The 24,593-nt window shown below is 35.9% G+C and overlaps 1 protein-coding gene across 2 annotated transcripts; it reads right to left on the reverse strand.

Moving 5' to 3' along the window:
• Positions 1-1,414: 1,414 nt before the first annotated feature.
• On the reverse strand, positions 1,415-24,593 carry BBS5 (Bardet-Biedl syndrome 5). Of its 2 annotated transcripts, none has more exons than XM_033111482.1 (12): positions 23,875-24,104; positions 22,003-22,085; positions 17,833-17,898; positions 17,105-17,154; positions 16,859-16,986; positions 13,635-13,770; positions 11,172-11,267; positions 8,407-8,469; positions 6,821-6,955; positions 3,174-3,257; positions 2,125-2,148; positions 1,415-1,974 (listed from the first exon to the last, which is right to left on the reverse strand). In XM_033111482.1, the coding sequence occupies exons 2-12, from the start codon at positions 22,079-22,081 to the stop codon at positions 1,873-1,875; spliced, it is 963 nt and encodes a 320-aa protein (XP_032967373.1). In that variant the 5' UTR covers positions 22,082-22,085; positions 23,875-24,104; the 3' UTR covers positions 1,415-1,872. The 2 variants fall into 2 exon arrangements, with proteins under 2 accessions (XP_032967373.1, XP_032967372.1); XM_033111481.1 differs by lacking the exon at positions 23,875-24,104 and adding an exon at positions 24,260-24,593 and having other exon boundaries at positions 1,829-1,974.

A 24,593-nucleotide genomic window follows, 5' to 3' on the forward strand; every position in this document is an offset into this window, starting at 1 on the left:
TGCACAATTTTGAAAACTGCTCTTAAACACGAAAAAAAAAAAAGGATGTATAAATGGAATCATAATTTAAGTTGTTGATTATAATAGAACACCATATTAATTATGGAATGTGGAAGGCAGGATTTGAAAGAATATTGATCCTTTGTTTACATACAGATACCACCATGTATTTGTTCGTGAAATATTTTCTTATATTAATAAAATTGTCATATTTTCCAAACTCAGTGGATATACTGTATATCCTCAGTGGCTATACTAGACATACTGTATTTTCAAAGGCTGGAATTCTTAAACATGCTGAAAAGAACATAAGCTCCATGAAGCCAGGGATTTTTTTCTTTTTTTTTTGGGTTTGTTTTGTTCAATGCTATTGCTCCAGTGCCTTGTGGGTGTTCCATAATATTTGTTGAACGAAGGAATGCCCGTACGTAGATCAGAGAATTATGTATTTTTAAACTTCAAGATCACTATCCATGAGTAAAGGTTTTTCTCTTATTTTACATCATGGTGAAGTCAGTGGTACAGTCAGCTGCTAAAACAACAGCTGAAAGAAGAGCTCATTGACTCTTTTTCCATTTATAGATGCCACTAAGGTTTTAACACACTAGAAAAATAACAGCTGCTCCCTTGTTTAAACAATAAATGACTCATTTCTCTCCACACGTAACACCTAACATTTAAAAAGATTAATGAGTCAGATGCAAAAGCTATATGACATTTGAGCTTTTCCTTACTAGTTGGCAATTTTATAAATCTTTTTTTGCTTGAAAAACTATTTAAACAATAGTCCTCGTAGCATTTTGTGACCTGTATAAATTTTTCCAACATCCTTTTTTCCCCCTAATAGAGATTATTATAATCCCATTCCTTAAAAATGTAGAAATCCTTTCCTATTTAAGTAAAGAAACCACTGTATAGCTTTGTTCATTGGTTTATTAGATTCAGGTTAGCATTTGGTTGTACTATGTGTTTATGGTTGTGAATACAGTTGAACCTTATTTTAAATGCTTTTATACACTCATTTCTTTCCCTCTATGGAAAGAGGACTCCATTGGCTAATTTCAATGATTTGACAAAGGTTCCTAATGATGTTAATTTATACCAAAGCAGTGGCAAAAAACACTGATGGCCAGAGAGGTCACCAAATCTTATCTAACCAAAAAATCTGAAAATAATATCCTATTTTTGAAAGCTTCAAAGAATTTTCAATGAATACAAACAAGGAGAAAGTCAAATGAACTATTTATTTACAAGCTACTTAAAACAATTTACTTACAAAACAAATGTATTCTTGCCAAAACTATATTGAAATTATTTACAAAACAGTGCCCAAAACTTTATAGGAGTTGATATATTCCAGATTTAGTTATAATTTTTAGTTTTTACAGAAATGATCATCTAAAAATGACAAGTTTAAGGGTTGTAAGTTATATTAAGAGTTGGCTTACATTTGGAGCTATGTGATAATATATTTAAAGCATATATTTATAATTTAAAAAGCTGTATTTTGATTATTCCATAAGAATAGTCTTATTCTTTTAATAATACTTTCAAAACATTAAATGGTGCTGCATAAATTCTTTATTAAATCCAACATGATACAGTCATTTAGTATCTGCAGACTAGTAATTTACAAGTATTAGGTAAAAAATAAACATATTTACAAACCAGATATATTTTGATTACAATTTTAAATATAATTTTTAGAAAACTGGCAGTAAAATCTTAGATAAATGAGTTTTTCCTTAATCATTAAAAAACTCATTCTTAAAAACTATTTCTGTAAATGTAAAAATTATTTCATGCCTTATAGCAGGTGACAACTATCTTTAATCTTGAGATATCTGTAAAGAAATCCAGCTCAACTCAAGATCAACTCATTACTTCCCAAAGTCCCTGTAGGGTGAATCCATCCTTCAATTTCTCTATTGCAAGCCCCAGTTCTTCTGAAAATACAGGTTCACGATCTTGTTGCTTTTTGGGAGGTAAAAGGATGAGATGGAAACAGAGAAGGTGGGCAAGGAAGAGGAAAAAAACAAAAAATAGGTTTCACATAAGTTTGTGAATACTAAATATTAGAAAGTAGAAAGTTTTTTTCATATACTATAGGTAAAATATCCTTACCTTATTGCCATCAGCAAAATAAGCCTGGAAGACAAAGAAAATTATCTTTTACATACCAACATAATATAATATGGTCAGTAATATAAAGGTCAGTGGGCTAAAGAATGGATACTTAATTTACAGAACAATTCTGTGACTAAATGTATTTAATATTCTGTTGTTATGTGTCTAATGGTTTTCTCAATTATCTTTACAGTGCTGGTAGCAGAATTCATTTTTTCTCTCAATAATTATTAAAGTCTTCAAGAGTTATGCTTGAAGCTCTAAAAATTGTGCTTTATAATTAGTGTATACTTAGCATTGTTAACTTGAATGGAGATAAAAATGACTTAGAAGGTATAAAGCTTCATCCTTTTATAAAATTTCCTCCCTCCTTTTCATTTAGAAGAAGATGCTGGCAATACAAAACAATCAGTGCTTCAATGTGTCAGCAAATGCATATAGTTTAAGATGTAGTAGTAGTTTATAATTAAATATTTTATACTAGTTTTACATTTTTGTTTAAAAATATTTATTTCCAGAGGGGCATTCTGGTCAGATTCATGGACCACAATATAAAGTAAACAGTATTATTATTTTGGCTATTAATTAAATAATACAAATTAGGAAACAGGAAAGTATATTGTTCAAATAGATACCCATTTTAAGATAATATACCTAAAATTGAAGGGAAGTCCACCTCATAAAAATTAATTATAGAAAGTATAGATTTTAAATTAACTTAGTTAACTATATTTAACATGTTCTATTCTAAGGTATGAAAAAACTTTTCACATATCTGAAATCTTCTGAATAACTGTGTTCTCAAACTATTTCCCAGTTTGGTAATTTAAAAGTATTTTCACACACACACACACACACACACACACACACACACACACATCATCTCTAAATTAAAAAAAAATTACTGTCCAGCTCATGTTTAAGATACTCTCAAAAGTCTCAAGTTCTATGGTGTTTTACACACTTAAATCATTATTTAGTAAAACATGACTCAGATTAGGAAAAAACCCACAGGAAACTTAGTAGCTCTCCTGTGTGATGCTCACCACAAAAGCATCTGTATGATCATCAGAGTCTATTTCTACATCATCTTGAATTTGTTCAACTGTCAGAGCTTCAAGGGGCTGTGGCTGAAAATCAATAGATGTTAAAATGCATCAAAGAGACAATATTAACTGAACAGATAATTTTAGTAAAATGTGCTGCGAGAATTGTAAGTACTTGTAAAAGGATACACAATTACAAACTACTCAAGTCTTATAAAAATCATTGCATAACTTATATTATGTTAAAACTAACCAGAGTAATAAAGTGAGTCAGTTAACCTAAGCTGTTAAATCTTAAGTCACTATCATCAAAAGAATGAAAATGACAAATTGACCCATACTCAGTATGATACTTAGAGATATCCTTAAAGAAAAACTCCATTGGACTTTATCTGATTTTCTTTCACATAGTTAAAAAAACTAATTTTGTATAATAGCGAATTTTCAGTTTTCCTCAAAGTAGTCATTAAAATAATTTGTGAAAAGGACTAAGATTTGTTTAGAATATTCCTAAGGTAAAGCAGAATAAAATACAATACTCATATTTTAATTCATTTTTCTAATATTTAAGTATCTCTAGTGTATTAGGCACTATGCTAGAACTACCAAGGGTATAAAACCTTTTGCCCTTACCCACAAAAGGTTTGTAATCGAGTGGTTGTGGAACAAAGGATAAAACACAATTACACATAACTAAATATTAGGAAGAACCATATGAAATTACCATTTTTGTAACTCGAAAATAGTCAAATATTAATATCATATGGTTCAACCTATGCAAACAAATGCTGTACCAAATGCAGCATCTATGATAATAAAAGTTTGGAGACAGCACAACTTCTGGCTTGTGAATCCCATAAACCTTCACAAAGAAAAGGTTGGCATGTAATCTAGGGCTTTTAGGATGATGATGATTTTATAGGTAGGATTAGGGGAAAGGGTATTCCTGACAGTGGGTATCAGCATCCACAGAGGTGAGAAACCCCGGGATAGGCTAGAGAATGGTGATAACATAAGAGTGGTCATAACAGAGTCTCACGAGACAGAAGGATCTAAGAAGGGCTATTGTACTGGACACCACCAGGAAGCATCCTTCACATAAAGTCTATGTGAACAATGCTCTCTAGAGTTGGGCAGTGTACAACATGCACAACCAGACACTGTGGCTGTGCAGATAAGGTGGGAAAGGTAGACTGAAGTCTACTGAAATTCTTTACTACCAGCCCAAAGAATTTGGACTTTATTTATAGGTAATTGGTGGGGGAGGGCTGAGGGTACAAATGTAATGCTTCACAAGACAGTAACCTGATTCCATAATCTGAGGTTAACCTCAGTGTTTCAACCATGTTCACAGCTGTGTGACTGTGTGCAAGCAATTCAACCTATTTATAGCCTATCTCACAGGCTCTTTACCTGTGCGACGATAATAATAATAATAATAATAATAATAATAATAATAATAATATTTCATAGTATTTTTGGGAGGATTTAATGAGATGATGCATATGAAGTTCTCAGAGCAGTGAATGGCAAATAATAGGTGTTCCACACAATCATTCAACAACTATGAATATTCACTAAGAGCCTAGTATGTGCCAGGTTAGATTGCTGGATATACGGTTGTCAAAGAAAATAGACATACTAACAATTGTCGACCCAATAAACTTTAATTTTAAAAAGAGAAAAAAAAGAAAATAGACAAAAATCCCTGACTTCATGGAGATTATTAATAGTAGAGGAGACCGATTAGCGTTACCAAAAATAAAGCAAGCAAGCCCAGCTAGTCAGGGAAGACCTCCCTGAAGAAGTGGCTTTGGAGTAGGTACTTATATGAGGTGACAGAGTGAACTATTAGGGCTGGCTATTATTATGTTTTGGGGCCAAAGAAAGGGAAGAGAGGAGAAATGAAAGGTGGGGAGAGAATGGGTAGGAGAATTAACATATTCAGTGTCTCCCGTGTGCCAGGCATTTTATGGACATGATGAATAACTTTGTAAGAGAGATCATCTTCATTTTATAATGAGAAAACTGAACCTCAGATTTGCCTAGGGTCACACATAAATGGTGAGATTGGGATTGAAGTCAGGTTTGTATGGAAAGGAAGGACTAGGAACGGAGAAGAGACTGGTATAATTGACTGAATGTGTAAAATAAGATAATGAGCAAATAAAAAAGGAAAACTCCAAGGTTTTGAGGACAGCTAACCTTGACAATGCTAAAAATGCATATTAATAAGTAGTAAATAGATAAATCAGCAGGATGCTACTTTGAGGAAAATGATGCCATTTTAGGTATGCCAAATTTAAGATACTCAACCAAGTCCTAGTGTATTTTAAGGACTTGGAAAATTATTTACCTAATTACTAAGGTAAATTTTTAAATGAGAAATGTTATTTGAATGCTCATTTATGTGAAATATCCAAGAATATTTGGAACCACGATAAGCTGAGAGTATGTGACAAGATCAGGTAGATAGATTTTGGAGTCATCTATGGGAGTACAAGTTCCTTAGGAAGTACAAGTTCATTACTGAGGAAGACACACAGAAGGTGGAGTGAAAGGGAGAATGCTGAAAGAAGGGTAGGTTGGGAAGAAAATACAAGAGGATGGTTAAGGAGATGAAATACATGGAGCATATGTGAAATACAGTAACAATAACCCAGAGAAAAGTTTCAGCTGGCAGGGGAAAGACCTACACACAGGATTTGGCAGGGAGAGAAATAAAATTCAGAACAAGGAGCACGACCAGGCCACAAGCGCCTGGCTGAAGTCAGATGGTGTGAATTTGCACTTCGCTGCCCAGCCTTACTTCCGGATCTCTGGTCACATGCCGTAGTCCCAGAGCAGGAGCAGAGAGATGGGTAATGTATGTGGTGTGTGATATGCCTCGACTTGCTGAGTACCAGCAGGGACACTGATGAGAGTAAATGACAAGGAAACGAGCAACAGGGTGCGACAGAGCAATCAGTGAGGGCACCAGGGAGAGCCTGTGGCCAGGGTACCGCTGATGGAGCAGACAGCGAGGACATCTCTAATGCAGTGGCTGGTGGGTACATAAGGGTCCCAGCTGGAGAGGCTGAAGAGTAAAGCCAAAGAGAACTGATGTACTTGGACAGCAGATGGGTGCAGACACCGAAATCCTGAAGGCAAAGAGCAGGCATGTGGGAGTGATACTCAAAATACTTCACAACTGGTATGGCAGAGGCACTGATGGGAAGAATGGGCGCAGGCCACAGAGTGGAGCAGACTCCTGGAGCTGCTATACTGCAGGGTCTGGGGGGAGGAAAGGGTGTCTGTGAGGCCTGACGGTTGCCCATGCTAACGGAGGCTGAAGTAGACTGAAAATAAAGCTGACAGAGTGAAAGATTCAAGTCTGTGTGCATCAGAGGAGCCCTGCAAGTGGAGACCTCTGGACAGGCTGCTCATCTAGAAGGGCAGGAACAAATGATGAAGCAGCCAGTGAGAAGACAGGTGTGTTAAGCACAAATCAGTGACAGCCCAGGGGCCAGGCTCACTGAGCAGAGTTTGTATATTCATCATTTTAAACATAGTTTAAAATAAAATCGTACACAATGTGTTTATATCTGAATTTTATAGACTGTGTAACAATTCAGCAAATACTGTATTTCACAGAGTGAACAAATTACCTTTTCTTCCATCTCATAATCCACCCCAAATATTGGACTGGCAGAATAGACTTTGTGAAGTGAATTGATTTCCTTAACTGATTCCCGTAGTTTTTCCACAGGATCTATTTTAAAGCCAAGAACATATCCTCCACTCTACAAGAAAAAATAATAATAAAAAAAAACACCAAAACCACAAAAAAACAAGGCTGAGAAATGGTATTTAAGTATATGGTAAATTATAGCTCCAACTGTCCTTATTTCAGAGCACAATATGTAAGCTGGTTTTTAATTAAAATTTTTATTAAGGAAAACTTAATGCATACAAAAATAGAAAAAAGAGTACAGTAAGGGTCCACGTAGCTATCATCCAGCTTAGACAAGTAACAAAATATGGCCAACTCTGTTCTATCTGTAACTTTACCCTACCCCCCAAAATCTCTTCCCCTCACCCACTCAGGGCTATTTTAAAGCAATATCCAGATACCACATCATTTCATACGTAAATATCAAAACTGATATTTCAAGACTTAAAAAAATACACTATAGAGTGTGAAGACCAAGGGATTTAACATTTCCTTGAGCTAGACCATGAAAAGTAGACTACATATTAAAAGAATAAGGGACTGGCCTACCTAAGGGTATCTCCTTGAAGAATTAGGAAATAAACTAGACCATGACAGTTTGTTGGAGAAGAGTGTTAAAAAATTAAATAGCATACTGTAATAGGTAAGAGCATATGTTGAGAGAATATGCTTTTGGGTTCAAATTCTGGTTTTACAACAAATTTACTAGTTGTATAATGCTGGAAAACTTACTTCCATTATCTTTCTAAACCTCAATTTTCTAACCATAAAATGGTTATCAAGTTGTTGCATTAAATGAAATAATGTATATGTATCACATTTTGAACAGTTCCTAGAACATGGTAAGCACTCAATAAATGTCAGCTAATAATCTATAGGCCAGGGGAAAGGAGTGAGTACACAGTCGTGTTTAAACTTAGAATTTAGAAGAGAAGTGATTTTATAAAAAGTAAATGTTTTATTTCAGTGTATTTCTTAAAAACCTGGCATAATGGGGCATAGCAGTTTATAATTACATACAATATAATCTGTGTGTGAGAGTATAAAATCTCAAATAGGGTGTGGATGTGTGTCTGTATATATCTGTGTTTCTGAAACACAGTCTTGTTCATCAGTCAGACCTGGCCCCACCACTTATTAGTTGTGAGAACATGGGCAAGGTTCCTAAATTCTCCAGGCCCCGGTTTCCTTGACTGTATGTAAAATGGGGAAAAAATAGTGACTGTATCATAGGGTTGTGTGAAGATTGAGATAATGCATGAAAAGTACAGGGACGTGACTCTGTCATTAAACATGACAGTCATTAAGGATGATAATGACTATGTCCCTCCAACAAAGAAACATAGGCAGGCTTCTTTCTACGAGGACAATCAATATATGACTTCAAACTCTTCAAATAACTTCACGTTATAGCTAATATTATTCTTGGATATAAACTGATTACTACATAAATAAAACTAAAAATAGATTGTTACATAGTTTTAAAATATTAAAGATTAATACAAATATAAAGTATCTTACCTGCTGAGAGCTTTCTATGACAAGAGCTAAACCAAATTTTGAATCTCTAATCTTTATTGAACGCTAGATGTAAAATGAAAAAGGAAAAAAATGCTTGTTTTTATTATCTGTTAATAGTGACTTTTTAACACAAATTTTTCAACTTTTGCACAACTACTTTTCATAAAGAACAGAATTCTCCCTCTTTCCTTCTTTACACTCCCACACAGATCAAGTAAATGAAAATTTTCAAACTGGAACTAGATGGCAAACTTGTAAGGCAATAATACAAAGAAGACATCTCTGAAATATGTGCAAAATTCTCTGACTTCCAGGAAGTCACAACTTTTCTGAATATTTTAAACCAAAGGCCAGCAGTCTTAGTTATGCAGGGCCAATGTCTTTTGTGGCTCCTAAGGCTGCGTTACTTTTTAAAGTTCACATGTGCCTTCTATTTCTTACACCATTGGTGGCTAACTTCTTAAGGACTCTCCATTCCATTTATTAAAATAAAATAAGTTATGGGCCTTCATCACCAGGCAGCAAGGAAGCCTGGGATAAGTCTAATATAATTAACATCAACAGGTCAGTGTGACATGAGGATTAAGCTTGCTTCGCAGGAGATGAGCAGTGACACGAGTGGCCTAGAAGAGAAGGAGGTGTAGAGTACAATGGCAGGCAGGACTTTTAGAAAGTGACACAAAATGTACTTGTTGTTGGGGTTAGAGAACATGACGACCAGCAGACCAAAAATCAGAGAGGGGTAATCTGTGGTAGCTGATGACAAACCAGAAATCCAGACAGATGGGCACTGGAAGTTGAGAAAGAGAGAGAGAAGAAAGAAGGAGGGGGGTGGGGGTGTGGGGGGGACACAGACTGACTAAACGGTAACAGTTATGAAAACCTGGTTTTCACCTGGACTGCTTTGTACCCCACCAGGATGCACTGCACCCTGGATGTCAACAGGTAATCTAACCATGTGACTGGGTGACATAGGCTGGTAAGACAGCAAGTGGCAAGGGGATATATATTGTTATATTATCTATAGGAGTGCGGTCAGGGCAACGGTGGAGGTGTAGAGCTGAAGTTAGAATATGACTGCCGCAGTGACAGACTGTGATGATATCAGATTGCAAGTTGTTTGGACCAGGCTGAATTCATTCCAGAAGCTGTATCTGGCAATTCTATTTTCAAATAACAAAAAGTAGCCGATTTGAAGAATAGAAATCACAAGGTTGCTTACTACTCTAATTATTCAGCATAATAGAGATTAGGCAAGCTATAACACATGTGCATACGATGTAAAACAGTAATGAACAAAACAAACACTGATTTATCGAGTACCTATATAGACTCTGTCGCATCTTTCCAGCCATGATTATTAATTCTTATATTTCTTCTGATGGCCAGAAATAACTTTCTTCCTATGGGATTCTGAGATTTTCTGTTTAATGTATTGCTTTTCTCCGCCTGACTAAAGCTCCTTGATGTACCACCAGAACTGTGTAGTGCCAGTTCATGATTGTCATGATTGTGTGTCTAGCACAGAGTAGGTTCTCAGTGTCTGGCAAATGCATCATCAGATATTTTAAAGTAACTCAAAAATTAAACAATTTAGAAAAAGATAGGCTTGGGAATATTTTGCAAAGAATTATCCTTCTTACAGGCCAAGAAGTCTCATAAAAAAATGACATTTTCCGGATGTCATATATACTGTATCCATAAATATTTATTAATGAAACTGCTTAGTCTTAAGACGACTTACATCCTGTAATAGAGGCGATGATAATAGGGTAACCTCACAGGATTGTCATTAAGTATTTTTTGTTCCATCTGATTAGTACTAGAGTCCTATAATTTTTTTTTAATATAAAATGAAATTCTTCAGTTTATTGGAGTTTATTGTTTGTTTCACCAAATCACACACTTATCCACAGCAGCAGCAGCAGAATAAAAAGAACCACTTTTATCTACCGCCAAAACAAATTAGTCTTAGGTGTAGTTAGTTCTTATTCTGGATTTTAACTTAAGCTAAAACCGTTATCATCATTAAAAAGCATCTTAATTTCTTTCAACAAAGATGTAGCATGAATCCGGTTTGTATTACATTATGTATCTGAATACAATTAAAACAGTTCATTCACAGAATTAATGGTTTCATTCTGCCTTTAAAAGAGTTTGAGCAGAAAGTGGCAAGAGAGCCAAAGTAAAGTGTGTGGAGCAGTGTGCTGAAGCCATGCCACGGAATAACCACATATCCGCCTCGTGGAAAGGCTATGGAAAACTTTAGCAGCTAACGCCCTTTGAATGGAATCTAAGGAAAATATACCTTAACCTGTATGAAAACTATTTACATTCTTAGAATCTAGTATATTTCTCTCTTAATAACAAGTTGATAATAGTGCTGTTTCCCTTGAATGTTAGTACAGTTGGGTCTTTTCTATGTTGAAATAGTAAATCATGGGGGATGAGGGTGAGGGGGATCAAATGTACGGTGATGGAAGGGGAGCTGACTCTGGGTGGTGAACACACAGTGTGATTTATGGATGATGTGATTCAGAATTGCACAACTGAAATCTATGTAATTCTACTAACAATTGTCACCCCAATAAATTAAAAAAAAAAAAAAAGAAATAGTAAATCATCAACACTTTAAAAGTATGCTCTCGGCTAAACTACTGCCACTTAACAAGGGAGAAATCATCTAATTCCAAAGTTCTATTAACTGTTGAGTAGAAATTATTTATTCTACATTACAATTAGGTCATCAAAATACATGCACTTACAATTTGCAGGTATGGTATACTGACGTTAAAACTGTCATTCATATTTGCATGCCACACAATTCTCACATTGGTAATAAAAAAGGTTCCTAAATTTCCCTGTAAAAAAGAGTAATGAGGGATCCATCAATGGTCATTTGTTTGAATCCTTATTATTTTCTAAACACCAGAATAATTCCGATTGTCAGAGCAGCAGGAAATATCAGAATTGAATGTTATGGAGTAGTAACTGACTTCATAATTCATGAGATGGCAGTACAGTTAGATTACACCATCAGTGCTTACCAGTTGTTGGCCCAGGGGCAAACTTCTTGGCACATTGTGTCAAATGTAAAATGGAGATCTGATTAAATAATCCATGTAAATAAAGCCTATAGCACAGTGTCTGACATAAACTAAGAATTCTACAAGCATTATTTTGACTATTATTCAAAACCTGGGGAAAGTCAAGGCAACAGAATTGTAAGAGAGAGAGAAAATACATGTGATAACCCCCATCAGTTCACGAGAGATATTTTATGGCTCTTCCACACTAAGTATAGATCAAAACTGTTCTCCAGTTACATGGCCCCTCAACATCTCTCAAAATCATCCCAGTATGATAGCTAAGTGGTCTAAAAAAATCTTCAAGACTTAATACCATGGCACTAAAATTACCTGCCTCTATTATTTATCTGTCATTCTCTACCTTCACCTCCTCCCCACCACATACACTCAGAGAATTTTACTTTATATTTTGAGGTTGCACATAAAACATTATCTCACAAACCCAAAACCTAAAAAGCCTTGTTAAGCATATGTGTGAGTATATATATTTCCTCCTCCACTCTCATCTTGCAAAAAATTGTCATACAAAAATTTTTAGCCCCTATTATTCTGAGCCCAAGTCCCATTTAGCAATACTAACTCTAACTTTATAAGGAATAATTCTTTATGTCATTGTTTTATTTTAGAAAAAGAGAACTTGCAAAAAGTCCTAAAGACTTTTTAAAATAATGGGAGGGCATATTTTATTTGTTTATTTTTCAATAAACATAAGGTAGGTTAACAATAACATCCCTATTTTCAATAAAATGATATAGCTGATAATCCTGGAACATCTGAATTAATTAAATTAAAAATGCCAGGTGTTGTGCTCGGTGGTAAAGATCTAACTATGAGCAGAGTAATTCCACCCCTACTGTTATAAAGTCTGCACTCTAATGTGGAGGTATAGACAAGCTCTGTATATTAGAGTAGTAATAATTTGGAGTAGTAATAGTAATAATAAGTATAGGCTGCATAAGGAACACATAGAAGGGTCCTTAGAAAGTGACATCTAAGCTATGACCTAAAGGAGAGGTCGGTAAACTATGGTCCGTGCCAAGTCTGGCCTGCAACCTCATTTTGTATGGCCCGCAAGCTAAGAATAAATTTTACATTTTTAAATGGTTGGGGAAAAAGTCAAAAGAACAATATTTCATGACATGAATTTCATGAATACTGTACGAAATTTAAACTTCAGTGTCCATAGTAGTTTTATTGAAACACAACCACTCTGATTTCTTTCTATATTGTCTATGGCTGGTTTCACACTACAATGGCAGGACTGAGAAGTTGGGACAGAAACTATATGGCGTGCAAAGCCTAAAGTATTTACCATGTGGTCCTTTACAGAATAAACTTCGCTGACTCCTGATGAAAAGGAGTTATTCAAATGTCTACAGAATCTATCCTACAGAATCTGTATCATAGTTTAAAACTAGACCTTTCAACTGGGCAAAGCGTATTTACAATTTAAGTTTATGATTCGATGTTTAGCAAGAAGCGCTTCATTTAAAAGCTACAGCTTTACCACAGTGGCTATCAGTCTAATCTAGGTTGTAACACAAAGGCTGGAAACTATTCTTATTAAGAGACAAATTTTTCTCTAGAAATTGATGTGTGACTTAGTCCAACTATTAATAGCTTACATGTTTCAACTGGTCATAATTTCAAGAGCAAATGAAAAGTTACAATAATGGATGTCAAAGTCACCAGATGAATTATATGTTTAATTCCATAAACACCAAGTTAAAAGGCTTTGGTGACTGTCCACCCCATGGCTCTCTCCATTAGCATTAGTTACCAAGTGTGGAGGGTAGTATAGAGGGAAGACCATGCTCGGGGACAAACTAGATGTGTGAGGTCACTTAGTTCTCTGGGGTCTGAGTTTTTCATCTGTAAGTGAGTAGAGACTGAAGTAGATGATCTCTAAGGTTCATTCCAGCTAAAATTCAATGTAGAACAAATATTGCTTAAAAGGACAAACACATAAATATATGAAAATCAGAATATTATTTTATATCAAAGAGCTATAATGCTAATTTATCAAGAGGTATAATGCTATTTTTAATAGAGTTAAATGAATATACAAATGCAATGATAAATGGAAAAATGAATACCAAGGCAGTGCCCCAAAAGGTTCATTAGTTTTTTGCACAATACCTGGTCACTGGATAAATTCCATACTCCATTGATTTTATCATATACATGTTCTTGTGGTAATAATCTTAGTTGTTTATTTTGAATTAGTGCACTTCTCAATTTAAAATCACGATACATTTTAGAAGTTTCATATGCTCTGTAAAAGAGAACAAACAAAAGGCTAACTCGAACTGAAAATGTAGTTTTCTTAGGTTACTTACCTACTAAACATACAGTTATTAGTACTTACGTACATCATTCAAATAAGTATTACAGTAAATTAAAAATGTTTTCTTTTCAGTAAGTTTTGGTCACTACAGTCTTTTGCAGAATGTCATTTTAGTGTAGTATTTACACATTTTATCTCAGTAACCTAATTTTCAGATGTCTAATATTTAAGTCAACATATATATGTATGTGTATATATATATATATACATATATTTATATATATATATATATATATATATATATATATATATATATATATATATATATAAAACACAGCTCAAATGAGAGCACACAGATTTTCTTTCAAACTGAAACACAATGCTTGTAACAGACATGGAAATTATTTTTTCTATCAAAATGCTTCCCTTCATTTCCATTTTAGTCAAAGGCACTGTTATTCTTTTGACATATTCTTTTGGCACTGTTATTCTTTTGTGCAATTATTTTTCTCACTGCAACCTGAAAACGTTATGCTCACATCTACCTTTACACAGAAAATTAGAATGAATCTATACTAACTCCAAAAGGGACCCTAGGACAGATTTTGTGTGTGTGTGTGTGTATGTGTGTGTGTGTGTGTGTGTGTAATCCCTGTAAGTTTGCTTTCTTTCCATGTCTCCCTATTGATAAATAACAAATACAGAAGAAAATTCGTCTGTTTGAGAAAAGCATATCCTAGGAACTAGTTTGGAAAATGAGGGTTTTTGAGGAATGCACTGACCATTTGACTTTCCCAGGTCGCTGTTGTACCCTAGATCCTGAATTTTCCAGCCTCCCGTCAGCCCTGCTCCCTTCAGATTGGCTAGGCCCCGCCATCCAGATTGGCGCGTGCCAATAACTTAATGCATCCTGTTGCTACTGTTTCTTCTGACAAGGATTTTGTACAATTGGTTTTGTATACTGACAAAGACTTAGTGTTTGAAAGCCAGGGGGCATTCTGTCAGCAACCAAAGACCTCAGCTCACTCCTGAAATGGTTTTCCCTCCAATTGCAAGTTTTATAATACATGTCTTTCTGTCCCTAGTGTAGTGGTGCCACTAAATGTATAGACAGTTTCCACCTACTAAGTTCTCTTAACTCAATATATTCTGCAATATCTACAAGAAAAAGTAAAAACGTAAAATAAAATGAAAATTACCCATGTAAAAAAAAAGGAAAATTCTTAACTTTTGATTAGTTAATTCTAATTTTACGCCACAAAAATATAGGCTAATTTACCTAGTTAATAAAACCAAAAGGTTTTTTTAGCCTGAATAACTTTAGAAATCATTCATATAAATTATAATATTTATTATTAAAATTCTGATTTTTATTCTAGTTAACCTTCTAATATATAAACTGTGAAAGAGCAGGATTCGAGCATTTGCTTATAAATCTTAATTTCCTTTAGTGTTGTAATCATCAATATTTAACCCAGGGGAAAAATGGAAACTACTTATACTGTAAATTATTTTTTGGGGGAACACATATAATTTTTATACTATTAAAGAAAAGCAGCTTCCATGCTGCCTTCAACCTTCATTTTATATTATTTCTGTAAGTAAACTGAAATAAAGAGCTATGGTTTAGATATATGCCCCAGAGAACTAAAAACTGTGTTTTCACACAAAAACTTATACATGAATGTTCACAACATTATTCATAATAGACAAAAATGTCTAATAACTGATGAGTGGCTAAAAAAATTGTGTGTCCATACAATGGAATATTATTCAGCTATAAAAATGAATGAAGTATTGATACAGGCTACAACACGGATGGGCCTTGAAAACATGTAAGTGAAAGAAGTCAGACATAAAAGGCCACCATATTGTATGATTCCATTTCTATGAAGTCTGGAATAGGCAAATGCATAGGCACATAAAGTAAATCAGTGGTTGCCAGGAGTTATAGAGAGGAAGGAATGGTGAGTGACTGCTATGGGGGTTTCTTTTTGAGGTGATAGAAATGTTCTGGAATTGGGTAATAGTGATAGTTGCACAACTTTGTGAATATATTAGGTTGGTGCAAAAGTAATTGCGGTTTCTGCAATTTTTTTTTTTAACCTTTTAAATTGCAATTACTTTTGCACCAACCTAATACTAAAACTACCAAACTGTAAACTTTAAAATAGTAAATTTTATGTTATGTGAAATCTAGTTAAAATCTATTTTTAAAAAAAAATCAACAAAACGAAAAATCAACAAACTAGGAAATTAAGAATACATTTCCCATATATATGGCTGATAGGAGCATAATGAAGAAATGTACAATAGAAAACTATAAATAAGCAAAAAATAAGAAAAATTTCAGCATCATTAATAATAAAAGAAATGCAAATTAAAATAGTATATACAAAGGGTACCAAAAAAATGTATACACATTTTAAGAAAGGAAAACACTGTATTAAGATTGTAATACTCAATATATACCAACAGCAAAAGATGAATACAAGTCATGTGTATACATTTTTTGGCACCTCTGTATACATAAATAAATATGTCTCTGTATAAATTTGTGTATGTATTTATTTTGGCTGTCATCTTAGCCAAGCTTTTAAAAAAATCATAGTACTTAGGACTGGTTAAAAAAAAAAAAAGCTGAGGTAGTGAAAAGAAAAGAATTTAGCAAACAAACAAGAAACAACTGCAAAACAAAACAACAAAAAAACTCTGGGAAAACACCCAAACATGCCTTCTACTGTTAGGAAAATAATCTTTTTAAGTCATTAACTGAATTATCTAACTTGGTTATTTACATGGAATGAATTTTCTATTTCCCTGTAACTACCTTGGCTGCTAATTTAATAATCTTCAGTAGAAATTTTTATGACTCTTCAGTAGTCTTATCTGTTTTATAAATACCTTTCAAATTGTTTATTAAATGATAATGCAACATGTTCTTCTATTATCTTCAGGATATTTGCAATAAAGCTTGGAGGAAGATAGCACCACTCTCCTAAAACTTTATTCTCTAAGCCATTATATCATAGAATTATCTTTAAAATATTCAGTAATCCACAAAATATTATCATACCTGTGTACTGCAATCACAGAAGTGAAAAGTCTAGGACTTCCAGGAACCAAATTTGTAAATATAAACTCAAAACGAGTATTGTTACATTTTGTCAGTATATAAAGAGCTTCAGTTTGGCCTCGTAATTTCTGTAAGGACAAATTTATTTAAAAGTTCAGATTTTAAGAGCAACTTCTCATTTACAATGAAAACAAACACCAATCTCAACTTCACTATATATTTCAATAAGATTTTTTTCAGACTTACAGAATTAGCAGTCCTTGTGGTAATATTCAATATGCAGTTGTAACCGATAGCTAAAATTCAAAAGCAAAAAGGATTTAAAGAACATGATACAATAAAGTGAGAAAAAAACTATATATACAGAACTTCTAACTTCTAACAGTTTTAAAAATTAAACATAAAAACAACTTTGAAACATTTTATGAAATAACTACAAATTTAAGTTAAATAATGAAAAGAAGTAGAAAGTCAATTCTGCCTCTGAACAAACATAACATGGGACAAAGGAAGTTTACGTCTCTAAAACCTGTACAGTATTATTTACTGAAAATCCTAGCATCACTATATCAAGAAAAAAAGTCTAGCTGGATAATCTAAAATAGTTTTAAAAAATAAGTGAAAAAATTTAACACAATAAAAGGTTGGACTTGTATTAGCATGTAGAGCTCCCTTTTTTTGGATTCCTTGAAACAGGGTATAGCAAGTTGTCAAAGACAAGCAAAAAACAAACAAAAATCTTTTGATGCAAAAGCACTAAATCTCGTATGTCAAAGATAAAATAGACAGACTGAAAAATATTTCTTTTGCATTATGATGCAAAAGTTAGTCTAGGATTTCTGAAATTTTTATCAATTTAAAGTTTTCCACATATTTCATGGTATAGTTTTTTTAGTATCAAAAGTCACTGTGCAAGTTCACTTGACAAAGCTTTTTTTTTTTTTCCTTTGGTGTTATCTAACAAAGATACTTACAAAGATTGACTCTGGGTAATGGCAAACAGTGCCAGATAATTCTTAAATTTGTTACTAAGAGTCTACCTAAAAGAAAACAAACAAAACAATAGGTTACTTTAAATAAGGACCCATTTTTGCAGTACGGAGTGAGGTGGACATGAAACTTCTGGCCCAATATCAGCAGCAACACCCATGGATGTTTTTCATACGTTTATTACTTGGAAATATTTATCGTGCATATCTAGCCTATGTAAGGTACACAATGTATAGTTCAGAATCCCAGAGAAACAAAATCTGATAGCTACAGAAGGGATATAGGTATTCACTGCCAACATCTTGGTTTGACTCAAACTGATAGAGGAGAGAATTGGGTACTGTTTTTGTTTTTTTTGTCTTGGTACAAGCTGCTTGGTGGAGGGGTGGGGGTCCCGGCAGGTGATATGTGTACAGCTGAGAATGAGTATGGGATAGTATATAATTACAAAGCCATTCAGTGAAATCACACTTCTCAGAGAACTCTCAGATACTCACTGATCTCTGCCATCTGAGTGCTCTCTTAGCAGTTCTCATTTAAATGAGCCATATACTTATATACTCAATTTTGTTTTTTGCTGTGAGAAAACTTTTTGATCATAAAGAGCTATAGCTCGGCTGAAGTCTGTTTAAGGCTTTATGCCTTTCATTCATAGCCTCAGATTGATGTTCTTACACTAAAATATAAAATTAGATAAACTTCATTTCTGAAAGTGTGTCCTATGGAATAGTCCATATAGATGATCCAAGGGGAAAAAAGTCAAGTAAATCTGAGCATGGTAAACTATGCGTCTTTGAAATTTATAATACAATGAGCATATTAGGATAGCTTTGATATATCCTAAAATAAAACTCTCTTAACTTTGTTTAACACAACATTTCTTCAAAAAATTATAACCATAATACTCTTGATGTGTAATCTACAGCCAGGTCATACTCCTTCCTCCCTGAAAACCCCCAGAATATCTAAAACTAGAGAAACTACACCTTTATGAATGTTGGAATGAGATGGGATAAGAGATTCCAAAAATCAAGGAGGGTGTTCTCAAGAGAAGTTGTGAAACATTCCATGATCAGTTTGACAGATAATAAGTAACCCAGCCTGGCTAGAGTGGAAGGTTCATACAGATCACAGAAGAGTAGACATTGCATTTATCAGTCAGGGTCAAACAGAAAATAGGTGGCATACTCAAATTAGGATAATTGCGGCTTATGTACAAAAGGACTTATTACAAAGGTATAGGTGGGGTGTCAGGAACCATATGTGAGTACAGCAGACCTACGCCATCCCAGGCACAGAAGGACAAGTATAGGAGTTAATCAAGGCCAGAAGAACAAGAGTCCTAAAGAGCTGAATGCTTTGAGAGGAAAGAACCCAGGGAATAAATACCCAGAACTTGCTCTCCTGTCTCCCTTTGATCTTCTCCCATGGCTCTTCCAACAGGAAGCTAGAAGTGCACAGGGAGTCCTTTGATGCAGCGGGAAGGGTAGAGAAGGGAACTGGCTCTGGAGGGACAAATGGAGGATAGTGGCACATGCAGGAAAGGTTTTCTGTGAACAGATTAGAAGTTCTTCAATGCTAGACCAAGAAATCTGGACTTAAATCTGTTAGCAATGGAGGCAGTGGAGTTGGGGTGGGGTTTAGAATTGGGACTGGGGAGAACTGAACATTTTTGAGAAGAGAATAATGTAATCTTAGAAGTTTAGAAAGCAATGTTGGCAGTTTGGTTCATCACTTAGTAGCTATGTGACCTTGGAAAAGTTAAATAACCTCTTGTTTCTCAGTTCCCTTATTTGAAAAAAAATTATAAAAGCTTCTACTTCATTTTTTGTTTATTGTTTGTGTTATTTAATGAGATTACAGAAATTATGTAAGATTCAGAACAATGGCAAATAGTAAACATTCAAAATTATTTTTTAAAGATTTACAAACTGCTTTTTATGATTTATTTTATTATTATAGATACACTGATTTATGTTTTCCTTATGCCATTTCATCTAAGTAACATTATATCTGGGCTCTGAGCCCAGGACATCTATTGGTTTTTTTTGATACTGTTCTATTAGAGGATTGAAGGAAAAATTATGGAGTGGGAAGAGTTTGCTTTATAAAACCACTGATCGACTCTGTCTACCTGTTCTGTTCTCAGCACATCTGCACATCTCTAGCATGTGCTTATGTCTCTGTTCTGCTAAAGGATCCCATCCTACAACTCCAAACCCAGTGTTCCAGGCATGGGCTTTTCTCTCTGTCCTCCCAAACACCAAAATATAATTGTCCCTGTTTCTCCTAATCTCCTAGATACTAAATATGACTGTTTCATTCTCATACAGCTTCAGTGCGCAAAGCTAATCTGAATTGCTAATTTCATGTCAGAGTACTTACTGACATGCATTAAGTACTAATCTTGAAATGCATTAAACGTGCTAATCTTTTGGGGTATTTATAGTTTTAACATGGGGTGTCCTGAACGTGGCAATGCCTTAACTTGGTCATTTTCAAACTTCTGAAAAGGAGGGGAGAGAGATGGCTGGAAGGCAGGATTCCCCTTCCCTTTTCTACCTTCTTATTTCCCAGAAGCTCTGCACACTCCTGTAAAATTCCATTTTCTCAGGAATTGTTCCTGAGATGTGTGCACACAGTGATTTTTATCAATGGTAAGATTTCAGGCACTGTGATAGAGATTTCTGGCCAGGGAGATGTTTTGCCCTCCCTACTCCAAAATGCTAGTATGTAGGATTCTGTACTCAGTGAGTACCCATACACTTTGTTTGGGCTTGTAGATGTCACATCCTGTCAATCTGTATGAGACGAACAAAACTTTCTCTTGGCTTACTAAAGTTAATCCAGGTTTTGTCAAGATCTGACCACCTAGAAGTTCTTATTCCACCAACTAAGACTTCTTGGTTTGCTGTTAGATCTTCATACCTCATTCTCACCTGGTCTGGCTGATACTAGAAAGCATGTCAGAAATGTGATCTAAGCATTCTTTTAAAGACAGGCTCTAGTCATTGACAGGATCTGCCTGTAGCTGGTGATGTCAGGTTCCCGTCACAGAGAAACAAGCGCCACAAATGAACCTCCTGTTCACATACCATCCCAGAGCAGATGAGAAGAAAGGCTGAGAGAGCAATCGGCCACTAAAAATGTTGCAGTGATCATATCCTGCCAGTAAGGGTTACTGCTCCGTCTCTACTGTGTTTCCCCAAAAATAAGACTGGGTCTTATATTAATTTTTGCTCCAACAGATGCATTAGGGCTTATGTTCAGGGATGTCATCCTGAAAAATCATGCTAGGGCTTATTTTCCAGTTAGGTCTTATTTTGGGGGAAACACGGTAGGATCCACTCAACCTGTCTGCTCCTTTTCCTCACTTTTCTCTTCCATAAGAGATTTATGTCCCACCATACTAAACCCCCCTCCTCCCAAAAACCTTTTTAGATAAACTGCCCACTCCTCATCCCCTATAACTTTCCTTGAAGAACAGCAGTGATGCTTCTAAGACCTGCTAATCACTGGTCACTGGCTCCCTGTACAGCGGCTGTATGCAGCCTGAACTTTTTTAGGTTCCAGCCTTAGGGAAATTTGATTTGGGAGGGACTCTAGAGTCCAGTTCTGGCTGCTCCTCAGTGACATTCTGAGATATCTCACAGGATCTTCCAGTACTTAACCTATGAATAGACTTCACAATACAGCACTAAATTTGCTCCACATGTTTTTCTCTTGGTGTCAGTCTTAGGGGATTGGGCATTACTCCTGGATTTCTTAAAAGGAAGCATGGACCCACATAGTACAGCTATGACACGTATGTTCCACTACCGCATATTCTTTTGGTTGGGAGACAGATTCAAAGTCAGAACTATCCCATGACTCTTGCAAACAGAGTTCCTGGAGTTTTAACAGTTACATTGGATAAAGCTGATGTCAGAACCAGGACTTACCAAAGGACCAAAATTTTGAGGGAGAACCTGTATTGCCAGGCTATGGGTTTAATACCTACCTTTTCTTCCATTTCAGTCTGAAAAAAGTCTTATGTGGATTTAACTCTCCCACTTTCACAATTACATTTACATATAATGCTACATCACATTCTCCAGCTTGTATGATTTAATATTTGAAAATTAAACCAGAAATATAAAATACAATATACTCACCTCTATCTCCATTATTTCCTTTGGTGTCTTCAATTGAATCTAAACAATCAATAAGGACTTCTCCAGGTCTTGTTTTCATTTGTCTAAAACGAATATGAAGGCTTTAATTTTAAAGCTACAACATACACACTTACAATCTGGTTAGGGAGAGAAGATATATGCTTATAAAATAGCCAACAGTATAAATAATATAGCACCAAATGCTCATGCATTTGAAAATAAGGTCTTTAAGAACTTCAAGAACCTGGAGATCAGTGGGCCTGGAGTGACTAGAACTGGAAGGAGAGGTGGAAATTGGGGGAGGGAGGGAGGGAGGGAGAGAGCGAGAGAGAGAGACAGAGAGAGGAAAATGAATGAATGATTCAAGACCAGAAATAAGAAATGGTAAGGGAATGTGGGAAGATTGGCCTGACTGGAGAAAGTCCATTCTGAGAGGTAGTGAGAAATATAGTTGATTAAGTAAGGAGGAACCAGATTTTGGAGAAAACCTGAATGCTAGTCAGATAGGGTTGTGTCTAATCCTGTGTAGAGTGGAGAATTTCCAGAGGTTTCTGAGTAGAGGAAAGCAGCTCAGGCAGTTACAGAATGAACAGGTTAAAGGAAAGCACCATCAGGACTTGGTACACAATTAGAAACAGGAGACAAAGAAAAAATAAAGAATGAAGAATAGTTTGCTGACTGATAGAATGCATTCTAGTGTGTCAAAAACAGAAAAACAAACAAAAAAGAAAACCACCAAAAATCTAGCAGAATATGTGGTGGAGCCTTCTAACACATTTTCTATTTACGTACTGAAAATACAGACATGGTCATATCACTTCCCTGCTTAAAAGTTTTTTAAGTCATCCCACTGCCTAGAAAATGCAGTCTAAAATCCTCAGCTGAACATTTCACAATCTTGCTAATCTACCTTTCTATTTATACTTCCATCCTCTACCTGCCAGACCCTGCCTTTTAGTCAACGAGGTTTCTATTTCCAAGATTCTGCTTCTTTTCTTTTTTTCTGGAATACTCTCCTCCTGTTGTCCCTGACAAGGCCCTGCCCATTCTTCAGAGCTCAAGTATTACTTCTTCTTTGAGGCCTTCCCTAGACAGAATCAACTATTCTGTTTCTATGGTCCCTCGTTTTTTTTTTTTCAGGATAGTATTTATCACATTTATCACACAGTTTGTTATCTATGTGTATTTCCTGCACTAGAATGGGGGTGGGGAGAGTGAAATAATTTCCTATTGTTTTTGTGTCTCTTTAGGACAGTAGTAACCAGCACATAAAAAGCATTTGATAAATATTTAATAAACTGAAAACATTCATGAGATGGATCTTTTCTTGGATTAAGAACCCTCCAAGAATAACAGAAAAAGTCACATAATGTCAATATGTAACTATGGTTTATACTTTTATAAATTTCCTGCCCTCATAACTTCTTAAAAGATCTAAGGCACAAATAAGTCTGGGAAATAATTATTTCATTTTTCCATCTAAGAAGGTTCTGTTCATGACAAGGAATCAAAAGAAGTGGCTAAGAAGTTCCATGCCATTAACCCAAGAACCCTAGCTTTACTGTTTTCCAACACTTAATATCCAAATGGGCTTTTTTCCCCCCGGGACTGTTGGGCAAGAGATTTCTAACGATTCTCTCTTAGAACATGAAATTTTCCGAAAACAAGGCTCCTTCCTCCTGCTGGCGACTCAGAGGAGTAAGTAGACGGAAGCTTACCACGGAAATAGTCTGTGTGGTTAAGAATTTTGGAGAATGCTTACTCCCACCTCCCTCACTTTACAGACGAGGAGACTCAAGCATACAACAGTTAAGTCATTCAGCTAAGACCTCACAATGTGTGTCGTTATTCCAGATCAGTGCTAGAACCTACTTTCCTGAGTCCCTCGCCCTATGTTCCTTTCACCACCTAAGCTGGCACCCGCAGCTCGCTTGGGTGTACTGGACGCCCAGGTCCCGCGTGGTCCCTGAGGTGTTTGGGCTCAGCTTCCTGATAGATCCCTGGGCCAGGACGGGGCCAGGGATGGCACGGGATCCAAAGCGTGCAATCTGGACACGTTCCGGAGGCAACGCCGGCCTCCGCAGAGCTGCAGTGTCCAGGCCAATCTGGGGTCTCACGAGGGGCCGATTACAGGCGCAAACCTCCCACCCTCGCGAGGGCCGTGAGCTGCGGGGCGCAGGCTCCGCCCGCGAGTCTGAAATCGCGCCGCGGCACCCTCTCCAGGCTCCAGGGCCCCTAGGGAATCTCGGCGACTCACAGTGAGGACACGTCAAAGCGGACATCCCGATCTTCCCAAAGCGCGTCCAGCACCGACATGGTGACTGAGGCCCGCGACCCGCCCTCTCCGCAAAGCTGGAGGCCGAGTGGCGTCTCGCCAGCTCCAAGGCAACGGGCCGCCTCTGTCACGACGTCTACGGCGGGCGCCGAGACCCAAGCTTCTTTGAGGTAGGATTTGCGCTTTCCCTGCCCTGTCGTGTTATTAAGCGGATTTAAGGCTCCAGGCCCGGTTTGGCGGCTTAGAAAAGCCCAGCTGACCCCAGCTCAGGAGCGTGAGCTTGACATCCTAGTGACCGTCCTAGACTCCAAACGCA

The sequence above is a fragment of the Rhinolophus ferrumequinum genome, chromosome 8, assembly GCF_004115265.2.
Source record: "Rhinolophus ferrumequinum isolate MPI-CBG mRhiFer1 chromosome 8, mRhiFer1_v1.p, whole genome shotgun sequence".
In the NCBI taxonomy this organism is placed as follows: domain Eukaryota; kingdom Metazoa; phylum Chordata; class Mammalia; order Chiroptera; family Rhinolophidae; genus Rhinolophus; species Rhinolophus ferrumequinum.

What these genes read in the sequence shown, in the direction of transcription:
- BBS5 (XM_033111481.1), bottom strand. Translation starts at nt 24,318, where the DNA reads ATGTCGGTGCTGGACGCGCTTTGGGAAGATCGGGATGTCCGCTTTGAC. An exon ending in TCTGTGATTGCAGTACACAG is followed by an intron (nt 13,771 to 16,858) that starts GTATGATAATAT and finishes TCTCTTTTACAG; the next exon opens with AGCATATGAAACTTCTAAAA. An exon ending in GGAATTTATCCAGTGACCAG is followed by an intron (nt 11,268 to 13,634) that starts GTATTGTGCAAA and finishes TCTTTTTTACAG; the next exon opens with GGAAATTTAGGAACCTTTTT.